The following is a 17,819-nucleotide window of genomic DNA, read 5'->3' as shown; positions in this document are numbered from 1 at the left end:
TTCTTGCAACAAATTGTTTTTTTTTCCGTAAAGCACGCCTCTGGAAAATTCTCAAAATTCTGCGTTTGCCCCTGTATGAAACTGGCCTATTGTAGACAGACAGCTTGATTCTGACCAATGACACACTGCCAGAATGAGAGGCAGGAGCAAGCAAAGCAGGGGCTGGCAAACACAAAGCTCTGAATGGCCTTCAATGTTCATTAACCTTTTGAAGTGGGTTGTTCATAGGATATTCCACCCGTTACTGAATTTGCAATGTTGGGTTGGATTTTCCTTTAAACGCAGCTACAGGTAAGGGTCAATCCAAGGAAAATGTCATATAATTATTTTATCCCAATGTTTGCTTTCCTCCTTGGGACCGTAGTTGTGTTCAGAGTTAGCCAATCACATTCAAAACAATTCAAAGGTACTTTGCATATACTGGCCAGTAATAAGTGACTGTGATTAACCCCAAACAAAGATCAGCTATTCCTGTACATTTCCTTGTAGCTTTTGTATGTTATTTGTGTGTGTCATGATCCCCACAATGTACATCTCTGCATAGTATGTCAGTGCTTTATAAATAAAAGACAATTTTCAAAACACCTTGTTTTTGTACATTAATTTTCCATAACAAATATAGCCCTGTGACAGGATGGACCGCCTATGCCACCCTGTCTGTTGTCGCTGGCAACCAGCTGGGCTTACTTTGCCACCGTTCCATTTCTTTATCCCAATTTCGCCCACTAATTGCAGTAGGAGGGACATAAGTTGCTGCCACCACTGGACTCCTTAACGGCATTTATAACCGTGTTCCTTCTGGGTAACTGTCGCTGCTAGTGTACCCCCTTGTGTACCCGTCTGTATAGACAACTGGGGCCTGAATCATTATGGAACGTAAATGCTGATATGTGCCGTATTTTGTACTGGCCGTATAATCGCACTGCGCATGCCCAGAACCTGGACCATATGTCAGAGAATGAGGCAACGTCCAATTATTATTAAGAGAGCAAAGGACCCTTACTACAGTCTACGATTTCATGGGCGGAACAGGGAGGGGACTGGGTATATGCATGTAGCCAATGTACAATAAGGACATGACAAGCTCGAGCACCCGCAGCAGTGTGCCAGTCAAGCTTTGGGCATCTCAAAGTTACCTGTTTTTCTGTCATATAACTTGCATAAGCTACAGGTCTGGTGTAAGTGCCGATGGCTGTGTATACATGCTAGAACATGTGTTTGCAAACAAAAGTAACTAAAAAATTGCAATTTATGTATAGTAGACATTAATAACATCTTAATGTATTTTATGGTGGGGGGTGGGATTGAAAAAGAAACAACTTTTTATGTTTTGTCATTTAAGATTATATATTTAACAGGTGACAATCATTGGAGTTTTTTCTGTGTGTTCTTTTGTGACTTTATATTCCACATTTGTATTGGATGTATCCTGCAGTGTCAGAGCAGAGCATATCTAGACTTCGTATTAAACAAGACGTATCTTTAGATCCGCTCCTTGAAGACGGATATCCGTATGCCCGATGTATATGCGATTTGAAAAACAAACAGATCCACATTACACTTGTTTTGCGTTCCTTGATGAATGAGGCCTGTAATGTTTTATGTTCTGTTTGAGCCGAAATATGCTCTGGACTCTATAGGAAGTTAAAATTCATAACAGTTTCACAATATAATCATATTGGTTGCATTGCTGGACAGTGCACGGCATCCACACTGTTATATAGTTTACTAATAGATATTACTTAAATTGCAGCCACTGATTTCAACTGCAATAAAAGGTAAAGTATAATAATAAAACCTAGTATAATGGACATACCTTGCTGTGGGTTAAACGTGTAACGTAAAAGTTTTGAGTATAGATAAGGTTAGGATTTAATTTATGTAAACTTGTAGTATTACCATATACAGAATCCACTCTATAATACCATCTTAAGACACATGTCAAATCTGGAATGTTAATCACTGTGGTGTTATCAAGAGGGTCACATGTCATGAAACTAATACTTTTTAATGCACTTTTGTGCAAAGAATACCAGTGGTGAGAGTGGCGTTATAATGAGGTATGGTATATACAGAGGGAGAACTGTGTGAAAGGGACAATGACCTTTTTAGAGATCTTAAAGTGCACCTGCCATTCCAACATAAAATTGTGTGTATGTCGTTTAAAACATGAAAGAAGATCTTTTCTTTTAACCAAAAATTTATTTAATGACAAATAACTGCAAATCTGCAATCCTTCTAAAGAAAATATTCTCTGGGGTAAGTATATAAAAATAGAACTCATTTGTACAATATGCATAGAGCGAAAGAAGCCAATTCAGGTTCTGCAATAAGGCAGCACCCAATGCATGGTCTCCGTGCCACCTGGTGCATGTTCTGCACCAATAGCTTGTGATGAACTAATTATAACATATACAATATAACAAAAACACAGTGACTCAATATCCTCCCTATTCCACCTTAAGTGAAATATTGAAAGAGCCTATTTGATGTTACCTATAAATTCTAGTCTCTTTCGTAGTGTCTCCCATACAATGCTGCCGTCACTAACCCCAAATCCATTTCCATTTTATTCATATAGAAACAACTGTCTTTCCAGCCCCAGTGGTCTGGTAACTGTAACGTGACTCCTGATGTGACCATCATGGGGAAGATGTACTTGGTGCTGAAGTTGCCCCAGAGCTGGAAGGTGACAATACTGCCTGCTTCAGTCACTTCCTGACCACACGTCTTCACATCCAGACCTCCACACTTCACTAGTGCACAGATCTGAAGGGAATATGTGCCATGCACGGTGTGAAGACCATCAAAGGCCCCCAGAGCATACAGTTCGTTGGACACATTGACTCTTCTGTACGACAGGTAACAGCAGAGTGTGCCTACACAGACATGTATTTTCCCTTTATTCCCAGTTAGAAGAGTGAAAGTGAAATTATCATACATCATCTCTGCATGAAATACGTTTGCTTTTGGGTGTCCTACTGAGTCACTGCAATGTTCTATATTGTCCATCTTGTCACAGACCTGTGCACTAGTAAGGGTGTGACTGCCTTCAAACATCTCAGTGTTCACAACTGAAACCTGTTTAGCATGTCCCAGGTACATCTCTTCTGATGGATCCACAGGAACCCTAGCTACAATAAGATGACCTCCTTCCCCATCCATGTCATAGTGGTAGGAGGACTTCAACGGACTGAATATGCCACTTCCAGTCATACCCAGTGTTCTGTGGTGGATGTTTGCCGCTAGGATGTTAACGTTAAACCCAGTAGCAAAGGCTCTCTGAATCTGAATTGAAGACAAAAGAGGCAACTGATTCATCCAAGCTGTTGGGTACAGGAGGTGCTTCACTTGGTGCTTTTCAATGAGACTCACAACTGGTTCATAGAATAAGATATCAAAGCAAGTAAAGAGGCCAAACCGGCCAAAGGGAGTATCAAACGCTACGTGTTGGACACCTGGAGGTGCGTCAAAACTAATTTCAAAATACAAGTTTTGTTTGAAATAACTGGCTACCAGTGTGCCATTGTCACTAAACACAACATTGGTGTTAAACTGGTATCTCCCATCTTGTGGGCAATGAGGGTTCAGGGCATCACAGGGCACCTTCGTTCCTAGGTTAGCAACCACGAACATGCCACCACTTGCTGCCATACAGCTGAGTCTCTGGAGAACCTGCAGATGATAAATGATAGATGAAAACAATGCAATGGTCTCTCAGGAATGCACTTTATTATAGTATGGGGAGTTATATGACTAACTGGTGTATTAGTTGCTTAAGCTAAAGATATACATTAAAAAGATAGTATACAGTCATTTGCAAATGGAGTGCTTTATAAAATGTTCATTCTGTCTTGTTTTATAATCAAATGCCTATTAGAGCAAAGGAAGAAGAATGAGTAGATGGATGTGAAGAATGACTTGTGGCTATATGTTTTACTGAGCATTTAAGGTGACAATAATCTCTGATTAGTAAAGAGTATATAACTGTTCTTCAGCAAGAAAGATTATATCTGCACTGCTACAGGTACCTAGTAGATAGTTGTCTAGAGCTTGTTGTTGAAAAGAAATGTGTTCTTCCATTGACGTAAATTCCATTACTGTACTGACAACAATTATAGTTATTGATGATAAAATAATAATAATTTAATACAGTAAATCTATGTCTAAGAGTTGATATTGGTGATCAGGTAACCCTACAGAACGAAACAAAGCTGAATCATTTTGGTGCTGATGGAAAGCTCACAAGAATCTCTTGATGAATGAAGAGCTTGTCCATGACATGTCACTTTCTTTTATCTGCACTTAGATAAACTAATCCAGCAGTTTACGCACAACATCTAATTTAACATACCGTGCCTCTAAAGTGTTCATTCACTTTGATGTTGGTAATGATATCAAGCAAGCATGTTATCACTGAATCAAAGCTGAACAATTATGTTTACAGCTCTACAATTTCAGCCTTTTATCTTTGATTAGACAGGCCTGGAAACATAGGGACCGTTACAATTCACCATCCCCTATAGTAAAACTGCTATGACACACAAGGCATAATACACTCTGTTGTGACAAAATGGATTAGTTCTAAAGAACAACTAATGTATATAAATTCCGTAATCACACAAGAATATTAACCTGTCGTATCCATGTAAAACCACTTTGGTGTCTCATAGTGTACCCATCAGTTTCTCAATACAGTGGAGTGGAGCGGCCATTTTGAGGGCTGAACCATTCAGGAGAATGACAATTCACAGTTCACTAGGTACCAGTAAATGACATCACTGAGACATGAGGCACAAATATAGGTTCAGTGCCTCCACTGTGTGTAGGGAACAAGTACACTTTCTACAACATGTAACTATCTCTCACATTGGCTGTGAGATAAGAGTGGAACTTCCATCATCATGAAGCTAACACTCTCCCTACAGCCGCTGTGTACAGACTAACTTTCTGAGACCGCCTCGTTCCTTTTACTTACAAACATTTTGCTCAGTAGATGGAAAGAGATGGGAAAGAGATGAAAATATAAATAACTGCATTACTGGAACAAATCTCTAACATGTTGTGTCGGCAATTTGTCTGAAAATGTCAGTTCATTCTAAAAGATCCACCCCAGGTTTTATATATCTTCATAGCAGGGCAAGGTAATGGTCATAGTTCTGTCATATTAACAACACATCTAACCTCTGTATCCTGAAACTTGTCCGGCTCCAGACACGGGTTCCAAGGCAGCAAATGTGGAGGGGGAAGAAAATCCAAATATGGGTAAATGGACAGTCTGCTGTAGTTAAAGCCATGGATACCATCTTCTGGAAAAACAATGATCTGGACACCCTGGCATGGTAGGTAAAGAATAAAACAAATATGACTAATACATTATAGCAAAAAAAAATAAAAATTATACAAACGTCAAATGAATAAAACATAAAAAACAAACAATTTAGAGATATAACCAGGTAATAAACACCTTTGTTTTATACTCTATTTTGCATACATTTCTATTAAACATATAGGTATACTGTAGCTTTCACAGAAAATGACTGTGTGCTGCACTACATTGACTAAAGAAGAATACAAACTTATACCCCTCTACCCAAATCTAAAAAGCTACCCGTAACCCCTTACTTGCTGGAGATGTGTTAATATTTTTGCACCTCAGGTGTCTGTTGAGCCCTCATTCATGTGAATAGATTTCTATTTACACTATATGGGCCTGACGCTAAGGAATTTACTCAACATAATTATGCATCTTATGTATAACTTGCTGCACTGTGCAACACACAACATGCAGCAGTATGTTCAGCCACATGGAAACTAGTGGCCCCTTGCAGAGACAGATCATGGGCCTGATTATAAATAGGCTGACTAGGCTGCAGCCTAGGGCACAAGGCTTTTTTGGGAGAGGGGGCAGGAAGAGGTATAAACTGAAATGAATTATAAAATATTAGAGAATAGTTGTTCTCCAAACTAAAAAGAAAACATGAAAGAAAAATGTAGTAAGGTTTTAATCTTGATGTATTCCCATGGTAAAGACTGGAGACAATGAGTCACCCTTGGGCAGGCGCTTGATGATAAGCGAGTAGGAGAGACAAGGATGGCGATAGGTGTGACAGCCCCCTCCCCCTTCACCCTCAGTGCGTTCCTTCCTGCTTCAGTTCTGCTATACCGTTCTGATTTTAATAAAAATGAAATGAATGACAAAGATGTCCGTGACCCTTTTGAAAAATTCAAGTAGGGCTGATTTTCAAAAACACAAGAACATAAACATTGGTGGTGGTGTGGGGGGAGTTAAGGAAGCCTGATTTTAAATTAAGGACAAGTTTGTTTATACCTACCGCATATTGGCCAACAAGAAGTGAAATAAAGACTAGGGGGAAAAAAATATCAAGCTGCGGGTTTGAAAAAGTGGAGATGTTGCCAATAGCAACCAATCAGATTCTAGCTATCATTTATTTAGTACATTCTACAAAATGACAACCAGAATCTGATTGGTAGCTATAGGCAACATCTCCACTTTTTCAAACCCGCAGCTTGATAAATTTACCCCTAGATGTGCACTTTAGCTACGCCTTTTGGGATTACAAGTATCTTTAAATACATTATTTACAAAGCTGATATCTGCACAGCACACATCCGTGAGCTATATTTAAGATTGCATGTATCATAAGATGTGTCTTACTCAAAATCCAGATGTGAACATGCCGCAAGTATACAGGCTCACATTTGTGTACACACGAAAGAGCATCTTTTATGAACAACTCTAAATCATCCCCTAAGTGTAAATATCATTATTTTTAAGACACATTCAGCTTTCCATTAGTATTTCACTTTAAATAAATTTCACAATATGATGCTTATAGAAAAAAATCTCATTATTTTAAGGTAAATATATTTGAAACCAAGTTAGAATAAGTGGTTATTGAAACGTGGTCCCCATCCACCTGTTATTCCAGGGATTCGGATATCTTGAGCAAGTGGTGGGGAGCTGGCCCTTTACCCCCCTTAATTGGAGCTGTGCCACTGACCACCAGCTTTACATAGACAGATACATTTCTCAAATGGATTAAAATAGCCAGTCAAGCAAGCAGCACAGCAAGGTTGGCATCCAAGGTCACACTCAGGCACAGCAACTGAATGCCACCCTAATAGGAGTAACAGAGGCGTGGAGGACCATCTGTGGGAGAAGTTACTGGCAGACAGGTGGGACTCGTATAATTTATTTGTAATAAGTACAAAAAAATTATTAATAATAAAATATACATTTTGGAGAGTGAGGATTGTAAAATAAAAGTGCCAGTTTTATGCACAAACTGATGGACGCCAACCTAGAGGCTGCAGAAAGCCATGCTGTAATAGTCATGTCCTTGGACACCTGCAAGTTATTCTACAATGGACATAACTTGCACTGTTGCCAGTAAAAGTCTTAATATCAGTGTGGATTCTAAAGTAGTACAGAAGTGCCCATCTGGCACTTAAATTTCTAAGAGCCACCTTGTGGCCAAGAGGAAAACTGCAGCTCATAATCCATTTTACTATTCATCCATTTAAAGTCGTCTCTTGAAATCACTTTAACAATTTCCACTTTTTCCAATATGCAATTGTCTGTAGTGAGAGCGCACAATGAGGAAAAAGTCTAGCACCACAGCTTTCCTGAATATGTTGGACAGTAGCCTTGCATCAGTACTCAGCTGTTGGAGGACCCTGCTTCTTTCAATATCTGTCAGTCCATGACTACCTGTTTGTCTCCATTCACCTCCTGATATCATGATTCTGCTCCTATCACCTGCAGCCCAATCATAATCACAGGAGTGGACAGGTCTACGTCCCACAACACATCTACTGAAACACTGCCACAAAATCATCACTGTTGAAAAATTCTGTATTTCATTGCTGTTTAACTAGGTTCAATTGAGTATATTGTTAAGCGCACAGAACAAAAGGCCATAAGGCACCTGGGCAGAGTTGTCAAATATTCCTTGGGCATAATGTCTTTATCATTGCCGGCTGGATGTGAGGAATTAAGCAGAGGGTAGACTAAAGACTGTGAGGTCCAAACTGGAGAGACTAGAGATGGAGCAGAATGTGGAGACGAGCTTAAACAGTTCCCCCTGCAAGTGAGGCAGGATTTGGAGGCGGAGCTAAAACAAACAGTCTCAGACTTGCAGCATATGGTGGAGGCTTTAACAGGCAGAGTACAGAGCTTGGAGCAGAGAGACACAGACACAGTCATCTATGCTTACGATAAAGGTCTCCATTAAAGAGTTGCAGGTAAAGTTGATGACTGTGCATAATTCTTCACTACCTGCTGCCTGGCTGTGATCTCATGGACAGGGCTCGCTCTTCGGCAGATGTCTGATGTCAGCTGGGCTTTGAATCGTGTGATTTGTACAATATTTAACTGGATCCTTTAGGCAGATAACAATACCACATTGTTTGTTGATGTCTGCTGCCTGTCACTACCACGTGGGCCTGCTTCCTCCCATATACAAATATTGGACCTGGCTGTGAGATGCAGGATTTGATGATCTGAGTCACAAGGTCTCCACTGGTGCGTTTTCACAAGACTGTCAGTCTAACTAGTAAGACATTGGGGTATATTTTCTAAACTGTGGATTTGAAAAAGTGGAGATGTTGCCTATAGCAACCAATCAGATTCTGGTTATCATTTATTTAGTACATTCTACAAAATGACAGCTAGAATCTGATTGGTTGCTATGGCAACATCTCCACTTTCTCAAACCCGCAGTTTAGTAAATATACCCCATTGACTTTCTCCCCAGCTGATCATCTTCATAACTGCACCAGTTATCAACTTTGTCTCACTCGATTTCTTCTCCCTAATTTTATGTTTGAGCATTATGGTGCACAAATTGTTCTAGCTACTGCCTTGATATAAATGTAGCAGAGAATATGGACATATCTCCCCTCTCCCCCCCATTTCTGTTCCTATCTCCCCCCCATTCTCCCTTCCTATCTTAGGTGTAGCTTCAACAATGTGTGGTAATTTGATCTCAGTTTTGGTTAGGAAGATGGATTTTAGGATAATCCTGGTTTTGACACAGTTTCATTACCCACTCTGCTAACTTATTTGCTTTTACCTCATAAAAAGATAGAAACTGCATCCCCACAACCTTCTTAGTCAGATTACGAGGACCGGTGGCACCAATACTAATACCTTTCGCACATTACGACCTGTTCTGTGCTTTATAGCATCTCAAGTTTTCAGTTTTTACAACTTTAAGGCATTATTCAAAATAACATATACATTTTTTTCTGTCCCCTTCTTCAGTTACACCCCACGCCTCCATACAGGTCTTATCTACTCTGCCCTTACAGATTTTTCTACTGGCTTTCCTTCTAATCTGACCCAATCCTCCCTTCTTCACTTTCTCTGACATAATGAATCAAGTAGTATAGTCTAAAGCTAACATATGAGCCAATCCTGCTGCTTGCCTCAAACCAAGAGACAAGGTCAGTGTCCTATTTGGCCGCATCAAGAAGATGAACGGCTGGATCACTGATGGCATGGCTGTAGCTTGTGAATGCTCAAGCTTATAGTGGTCATTTTACAACTGCATTCGCCAAAATGCCCAATAGCGATCTAATCTATTTCAATCGGGTTGTTCATCACGGTTGTTTTCATGTCCCACACACACTGCAATATTGAGCTAATCTGTGACATCAGAGCATGTGCGGACCGCATAACACTTTACAACGCAGACTTTTGTTTCCAAAACATTAATGGAGTTTTCACAGCCTACCTAGTTACTAGGACTACTCACCAACAACTAATATGCATGGCGCAGTCTAAGGCATAGCACATGGAAACACAGGTATAGAGGGGACATTATTGTAGGTTATTTACACTACTTCAGTTTGAAGGTTTTCTCTTTCAATTTTAATAACTCCTGCAAAAATTTGCATCCCCTCCCAATAACAGTACTTTTGAGGCAGGGCCGGATTAAGGGAATGGTGGCCCCTGGGCTAAGAGGGCCTCTATTCCCCCGTGAGGCCCCCCCTGTGAGCCGCCCACCATCCCCTCCCAAGCCCTTACCTCCTTCTCCTATCACTGCAGTCCTTCTGCGGCGCGCTGTAAGCTCCTTACTGAGGAGATCTTGAGATCTTGTGAGAGTGAGACTCAGTCTCTCTCACGAGATCTCCTCAGTAAGGAGATTACTGAGCGCTGCGGAAGGATTACAGCGACAGGCTCAGCAGCATTGATCGGGCGGGGGCGCCCGCTCCCCCCGAACAGATCATTAATGCTGCTGAGCACTTTCAAGGGCCCCCTGGATGCCGAAGCCCCTGGGCTGTAGCCCAGTTAGACCTTGGGTTAATCCGGCCCTGTTACTGCCGAAAGTACTTCATTACAGTTACTACGGTAATAGAGTGCATTATTACCGTTAGTACGGCAATCTTTAAAGCTGATTTTTGCAGAAACCCGGGTTAAAATTACCGTACCGGTAATGGTACGCCAACTGCTACTTTTGGCAGTGACGCGGCCAATTGAATTCCGGCTTTAGAGTTTTAATTCAAGCTGATGTTAATGTTTTACGGTTTGCCAAGTTTGGTGCGATTACCATGACAACAACAATCACAGACATATGATGAAGTGAGTAGAGATGCTTTGTGACCTTCATAGTATGAAACATTGACACCCTACTTCTCCTGAATACAGAGGATCCTGGTGAGTGACTGTCTCAGACTGAGAGATCAGATAATTATTTTACAGGGAACAAGCAGAAACCAAATGTTTCCAGGAGACAGACATTTTTTTTTGCAGTAGTAGTCCTGTATATCTGCCCCACAGATAGATTGTGCAAAGGGAAGGATAATCTTTATCATGTTAAAAAGGTACAAAAATTATAAACTTAAAAAAAATATAATCTATGTGGGATTGTACATTTAAGTTGTATTTAAACATTATTTGGACTATACTAGCAATGTGTCACTTCTTGTGGCACATACATTAAGGTTAAAATATCCTAAAACTGCTGAGTAAATCCTTCACGCTCCTTGTGACTGTGAGAAAATTATAAAATACATTTCTAAGAACCGTGCTCTGCTTCTGTTGATGACAAATATTTAACATTTTAGTTGGGCTCAGAGTGCTGAGTACAATATGTATGCAAAACAGATTCCAGAAAACAGAGAAAATCTCAGTATGATGAGCCAAATGTAGTTTCTAAATTTCATATTCACTGCTGCAGTTTCCACTCAGCAAAGATTATAGGAATATCAGCTACTATTGAACACAATGAAAAAAAAAGTTACTTAGAAAATTGATGACTAATTTCTAGGGTTACCATTTGTGATTACATTTTTTTAAATTATTTTTTTGTATTGTAAGCCATGGTGCGTGTCTCCAAAGCTATATAGGCTAGGGGATAGACTGATAGAACAAGGGAGATCATTTCAGTGGTGATGTGGTTACCAGTGGGAAGGAAAGGTGACAGTCATTGGCCGACTGGAGAGGGCAGGAGGAAGATAAGACTAGCTGCAGCATTAAGTATAGATCAAAGAGGAGCAACATGGGAGCGGGGGAGGCCAGTAAGGAGAAGGTTGCAGTTGTCGAGATGAGAAATGATCAGTGAGTAGATAAGAGTTTTGTGGCATCCTGGGAGAGGAAAGGTCTGATATGGTCGATGTTGCAGAACTGGAAACGACAGGTTTGGGCAAGAGATTGAATGTGAGGGGCGAAGGAGTGGGAGTAGTCAAGGCTGACACCCAGGTTGCAGAATTGGGGAACAGAGGCGATAGTGGTGTAGTCAACAGTTATAGTGGGGTCAGGAGGGGAGAAGACCCTTGATGGTTCAAATTTTGGACATGTTAAGTTTGAGAAGGTGTAATGACTAAGGACATCGAGGAAGAGATGGCGGATAGGCAGCTGGACCCCCGAGAGAGGAGAGAAGGGAAGAGATCAGGAAATGAGAGGTAGAGTTGAGTGTCATCGGCATAGAAGTGGTACTGGAGGACCGAAGGAATGCATGAGTTCACCCAAGGAGGAGGTGTACAGAGAAAAAAAAGCAGAGGGCCAAGGACAGAACCCTGAGGGACTGTTAGGGCCCATGAACACCAAGATGAGCTTTTAGAACACTTAGCGTAGAGATCTTAACTTTTAGCAGCCGCCTTTCCCGTAGATCTTAATGTGCTCACAGGTACTCCGATGCCCCCAGGTCTTAAGCTCAGAGTAGTAAAAGCTAATCAAAGATGGCCATAGCGCAGATGGAACTGGGGGCGCTAGCCCAGACTGGAGCGGGTGGTCAGTGGCAGGCCGAGGTCAGGGGTCCGAAGCAAACAGGCAAATCGATATCAAAGCAGAGGTCAGGGTCACAGGCGAAACAGCGAAGTCCAGAATACAAGCCAAAAGGTCAGGAAAACAGGCAATGTCCAAGGTGCAGGCAAGGGTCAAAACAGTAGATCAGGCAGACAGGAATCCAACAGCAGGTCAGCATAGCACAATACTGGAAACGCTATAACTGGCAGGGAGGTCCAGTCCTCCCTGCCTTAAATACCTAGAGCAGCCAATGAAAACCAAGCAGACCAGCCTAAACTAATCAGACACAGGAGGCTGATAATAAATTCCTGCCTAATACGCACGCGCCCAGCTAATTTCCCCACCGGGACGCAGCGTTTGACAGCTCGGCATATGGCCGTTGCTTCGGCAACGGTCGACCGGAAACCGGAAGTGATGTCCCGGTCGTCAAGGAGACGGCCGGGACGCCAGGCACAGAGGAGAGTGAGCCGTGGCGCCAAGGTAACAGGGACTCCTACGGGAAGGATGGAATGGGGCGGGGAAAGGTAGAAACAGAAGGAGAGGTTGGTATGTAGGTGGTGAACCACGAAAGGACAGTGTCAGAAAGGCCAATGGTGTGAAGGGTGTTGAGTAGGAGAGGATGATCCACGGTGTCAAAGGCCGCAGAGAGGTACAGGAGAATAAGCAAGGAGAAGTGGCTCCTGGGATTTGGCCAAAAGATCACTGATGACTTTGGTCAAGGCAGGTTCGGTGGAGTGGAGGGGGCAGAAGCCAGATTGGAGAGAATCAAAGAGGGAGTTGTCATAGAACTAGCTGCTGAGACACCTGTAGATATATCACTCAAGTATTTTGGAGGCAAAAGGGAGAAAAGAAATGGGGCCGTAGTTAGAGAGTGAGGTGGGGTCAATGACTGCGTTTTTTAAGAATGGGTGAGACAAGAGGATGAGGGAAGATTTCAATGGAGATGGATAGATTGACGAAGTTAGCAAGATAAAAGCAAGCAGTGGGGGAAAGGGAGCGAAGGAGATGAGAGGGGTTGAGATCTAGGGGGCAGGTTGAGGGTGGAGAGGATAATATAAGAGAATAAATTTAGTCACCTGTACTGGGGCGAAAGGAGCACAGGAGTAGATGGCTGGAAGAAGAGGAGCGTGGAGTGGTAGGGATGGTAGAAGATTGATGGGAGGAGGATCCTCAATTTCTCAATTATGAAGGTGAAAAGGGAGGCAAAGTCAGTGGCAGTATGGGAGGGGAGGTGTATTGAAAGTGACAAATAGGCACCGGGGATTGGAGGACTGTGATGAGATAAGAGACTTGAATATGTCTACCTCTGTGTGTTTGTATAGCTATACAGTAGAAATGTCACTACAATGTCCAACGTACTACCACTTTAGGACCACTCAAAACATTAATCTAAACTTTTATGTTTCTCTCCCTTTATTTAATTATGAAAGTGAGGGGACATTAGGAATGTGTTTATATAATTATTATTTAGGTCGCTGGGTATTTTTTTTATATAGCACCAATCATGTCACGCAGCACTGTACACAGGATATGTAATCATTCACATCAGTTCTTGCTCCTTTGGAGCTTACAATCTAATTTCCCTACCACACACAGACTAGGGTCCATTTTGTCAGAAGCCAATTAACCAACCAGTGTGTCCGGAGAACCCAGAGGAAACCCACACGAACACGAGAAAAACATATAAACTCCACACAGATAGGGCCCTAGTCGTTATCAAACTCATGACCTCAGGGCTGTGAGGCAGCAATGCTGACTGCTGTGCTGCCTGTTGGAATGTTTTTTTAATATAAATAAAAGGTGCAAAATCAAAAATATAAGTAGAGGCCTGGTTTACACCACCTGAAAACAGGCAAAAAATTATGTTCTTTTTGCAGGAAGAAAAATGTTGTTTTCTCTGCAGCCCTCTGTCACGCTGCACCATCTGCAGCCCTCTGTCACGCTGCCCCCCTCTGCTGCCCGCTGTCCCCCTCCGCTGTCACACTGTCCCCCTCTGCTGCCCACTGTCCCCCTCTGCTGCCACACTGTCCCCCTCCGCTGCCACCTGTCCCCCTCCGCTGCCACCTGTCCCCCTCTGCTGCCACCTGTCCCCCTCCGCTGTCACCCTGTCCCCCTCCGTTGCCACACTGTCCCCCTCCGCTGCCACACTGTCCCCCTCCGCTGCCACACTGTCCCCCTCCGCTTCCACACTGTCCCCCTCCGCTGCCACACTGTCCCCCTCTGCTGCCACCTGTCACCCTGTCCCCCTCCGCTGTCACCCTGTCCCCCACCGCTGTCCACTGTCCCCCTGCGCTTCCACACTGTCCCCCTCCGCTGCCACACTATCCCCCTCCGGTACCACCATCCTTTTCACTCTGCCCCACGCCAGACATAAAAAAAGAGAAGACAGAAACTTACCAATCAGCGCGGCGCCGAGACCCAGCAGCCTCCTCTCTCCCGCAGCTGTCACTGAATATAGACGTCAGTGACAAGCTGCTGCGGGAGAGAGGAGGCTGCTGGGTCCCGGCGCCGCTCTGATTGGTAAGTTTCTGTCTTCTCTTTTTTTTATGTCTGGCTCGCGGCACCCCAGTGACAGCGCCGCGGCACCCCTGGGAGCCATGGCGCACACTTTGGGAACCGCCGGACTAGATGAATTTAGTGCTCTACAGTATGGTATATTACCCCATATAATGCAGGAGTTACAGGTTCCTAACAATTATCAAAATAATGATATATCAACTGTACAGTATATTGGATGATATCATTATAAAAATATAGTTTGTAGAAAATAATTATAATATAAAAATAACATGTATTACATTACAATACATACCTTTTCAGCGGCAGCAGCAACCTGCTGTTCATATATATTTAGGTTTTTAGACATAAATTCCAAGGCAAGTTTTCGGCTTGACAGGGCTGTAGAGTTGTGGTTCAGAACAGCGTGGTGCTCGTATACCGCAGCCATATAGTACTTCATTGTATGAACAACGCGAGCCATAAAACAGCAGTAGAAAACCAGAATTATTAGCCTGAGGTTTACTGGAGACATTTTCAATATTCTACCTGGATAAAAATAATACAATAACCAAATGACATGATTACTATCATAAAAATATATAAGCCATAAGAAATTATTTGGCAACCAAAATTACATATTATGTCTGCAGTCTCAGTGGGTCAACTGACTAAGACAACTGACTAAGAAAAACTATGTAAAGGTGTTACGTACCTCCTAATTATCCTGCATTAGGCTAGGCGGGACAGTCCGGTTCAAGTGGGCCACTCCACCGTCTTGACTGCCGGGACTTTTGTCCCGACTGCCGAGCTTTTAGGCAATATGTCCCTGCCCAATTGGGAACATGTGGCAATACAGGTTTGATCTGCTTTTGAATTAAAAGACATACTGCTGATGCTCTAAACCTCTCCTGCTTATTGCTTTCAGCTGTGTGGACTGTTTGTGCTGTACAAATCAAACACGCATAGTATAGCCCTAATAAAGCCTAATTGCAATATAAATGTATTAAATCACACACCACTTAGAAAATTCAGCTGTTAAAAAATGTGTCCTTTCTTTCTGTGTTATTAGGCAGAATTTAACATAGTTGTTTAGAAGTTAATGAGATCATATGATCGCTTGGAGCCAATGTACTAACGGCAGACCGTGTGATGCAGTCACATGATGTTTCTCAGGAGCACTGTGACCATGAAGATGACCAAAAAGTGAATGCTGAAAATACTATATAGCTGTAACACAAAAGAAAATGTGCCATGTGCAGTTATGGGTTCTCTGTTTAGTTATTGATTTCATGTGAAGGTTTTAATCTGACGTTCCATTTGAAAATTTGCAGTCACACAGCACAATGTATTGCATTCGGAAGATATATAAAAGACATCTGTGCTACCATTCTTTTAGTAGTTATATCGGGAGTTATATTGGGAGGGGGTATAGGTATGAGTACATGTTACATAAGCAAATAATTAGCCAACAGCATTTTGCTATGTTAAGCAAAATGTTTAAGAGATGTACACCCAAGGTAAATATTTAATGTTAATCACCCAGTACAAAACATGCAGACTGGCAGGAGTCCGGTACTCCCCTGGTGCCTCTGTGATGGGTCAAGTTTCTGTACGACGAAGTTTGAATTTCTGCTCTCTGGCACATTGTGTGACTTGAGCACAGACTAGACTATGGGGGAAATGTATCAAGCTGAGAGTTTTCCGGCGGGTTTGAAGAACCAATCAGATTTTAGCTTTCATTTATTTAGTACATTCTACAAAATGATAGCTAGAATCTGATTGGTTGCTATAGGCAACATCTCCACTTTTCAAACCCGTCGGAAAACTCTCAGCTTGATACATTTACCCCCATTCTGCCTTAATGAGAAATTACAATTAATTGAGGCAGACCTGCAAGTCGGGGAACTGACTGACTGTTTAAGGAGCAAGCAAAATACAGCTACTCATTTAACACTTTGATGTGTATAAATAGATCAGTGTTTTTATTTTTGTATAGTTCTCCTTAAAAATGTGCTTTTGGCACGTTCACCATAACGTATAGGTTATGTAGGTGGTTCCATAGTGAACACATCAGGAGATGTGAAAGCAAGTAAAAGTCATAGTTACTAACTCTTCAGACCTCCCTTCCAGGAGATGTGGAGAGTAGCTCTGTGAAGTTGGGGACTGAATGACTCCCCACCCACATAAAGATGCATACTACATTATTACACTTCAGCGAGCAGAGTATGGGGACATGAATCATATCATCATGCTGGGTTCTGCCCACCTCTTCTCTGTCTGGACTGGCTTCAGGAGATTAAGGAACCTCTCTGGGAGTCTAGGAGATCATCCACTATTTCAAAGACAGTTGCGTAATATGTCAGAGTATTATAAATAAAGCATAATGATATTTCGGAAGTCTTCCGGACATTCTGGGAGAGTTGGCAAGTTGTTTAAAGCTCTTAGATGTCACACAAGATGAACATGCATCAAGGGAGATTATTAACAAAGTACGACATCTCATAATGACAGTGCAATGCTCCTCACTCTCAGAATTAATAGAAGTTATAATGAGGTTAAGCCAAGTAGTATCTTAGCAGGAAAACAAAGTTTTTCTTTAATGAAAAGTGTGGCTAGGGATTTGGAGTTTTGACGGGACTTATAAACTGCACAGTGCGCCTCTGGAGATATTTGTGCTTCTCCGCAAACCTATGTGCACGAAGGATATCGAACGCATCCCCTGAGAGCAAAGAGCAGGCGTGCGCCATGCTGTGGGCTCCCTGATCCCATCTAGGCGCATCTAGAGTGTGTTGTAAATGAGGTCCAATGTTTTCCTTGCAATGATTTAATCAAAGCTAATTGCCAATTGGTTGCTATAGGTGACTGCACATTTATTTTTAAGTAAATGACCGTTAATGTATCTATTTTCTTAAACTAAAGCAAAATTTAGTATAGAAAATAGCTGACCATGTAAGTAGCTTTAAATGATTATGACCTGAATACAATTTTCTTTTCAAGGAACAAAAATGAAATGGTTTTTTATGTTAGTCACATTATAGAATTGTGT

At 42.0% G+C, this 17,819-nt stretch overlaps 1 protein-coding gene across 1 annotated transcript in view; it reads right to left on the bottom strand.

The window, feature by feature from the left end:
• Positions 1-2,182: 2,182 nt before the first annotated feature.
• Positions 2,183-17,819, bottom strand: part of BTD (biotinidase) — a 37,291-nt gene continuing 21,654 nt past the window's right edge. The window contains exons 2-4 of the mRNA XM_075212301.1: positions 15,087-15,319; positions 5,185-5,334; positions 2,183-3,675 (exon numbers count right to left, since the gene is read on the bottom strand). Coding sequence (XP_075068402.1) covers positions 2,506-3,675; positions 5,185-5,334; positions 15,087-15,305 — 1,539 coding nt within the window. The 5' untranslated portion in view covers positions 15,306-15,319 and the 3' untranslated portion in view covers positions 2,183-2,505. The remainder of the gene's footprint in view (positions 3,676-5,184; positions 5,335-15,086; positions 15,320-17,819) is intronic.

The sequence above is a fragment of the Mixophyes fleayi genome, chromosome 5 (genome assembly GCF_038048845.1).
Source record: "Mixophyes fleayi isolate aMixFle1 chromosome 5, aMixFle1.hap1, whole genome shotgun sequence".
NCBI lineage: Eukaryota > Metazoa > Chordata > Amphibia > Anura > Limnodynastidae > Mixophyes > Mixophyes fleayi.
This window is presented reverse-complemented; position numbering and strand designations above follow the sequence as displayed.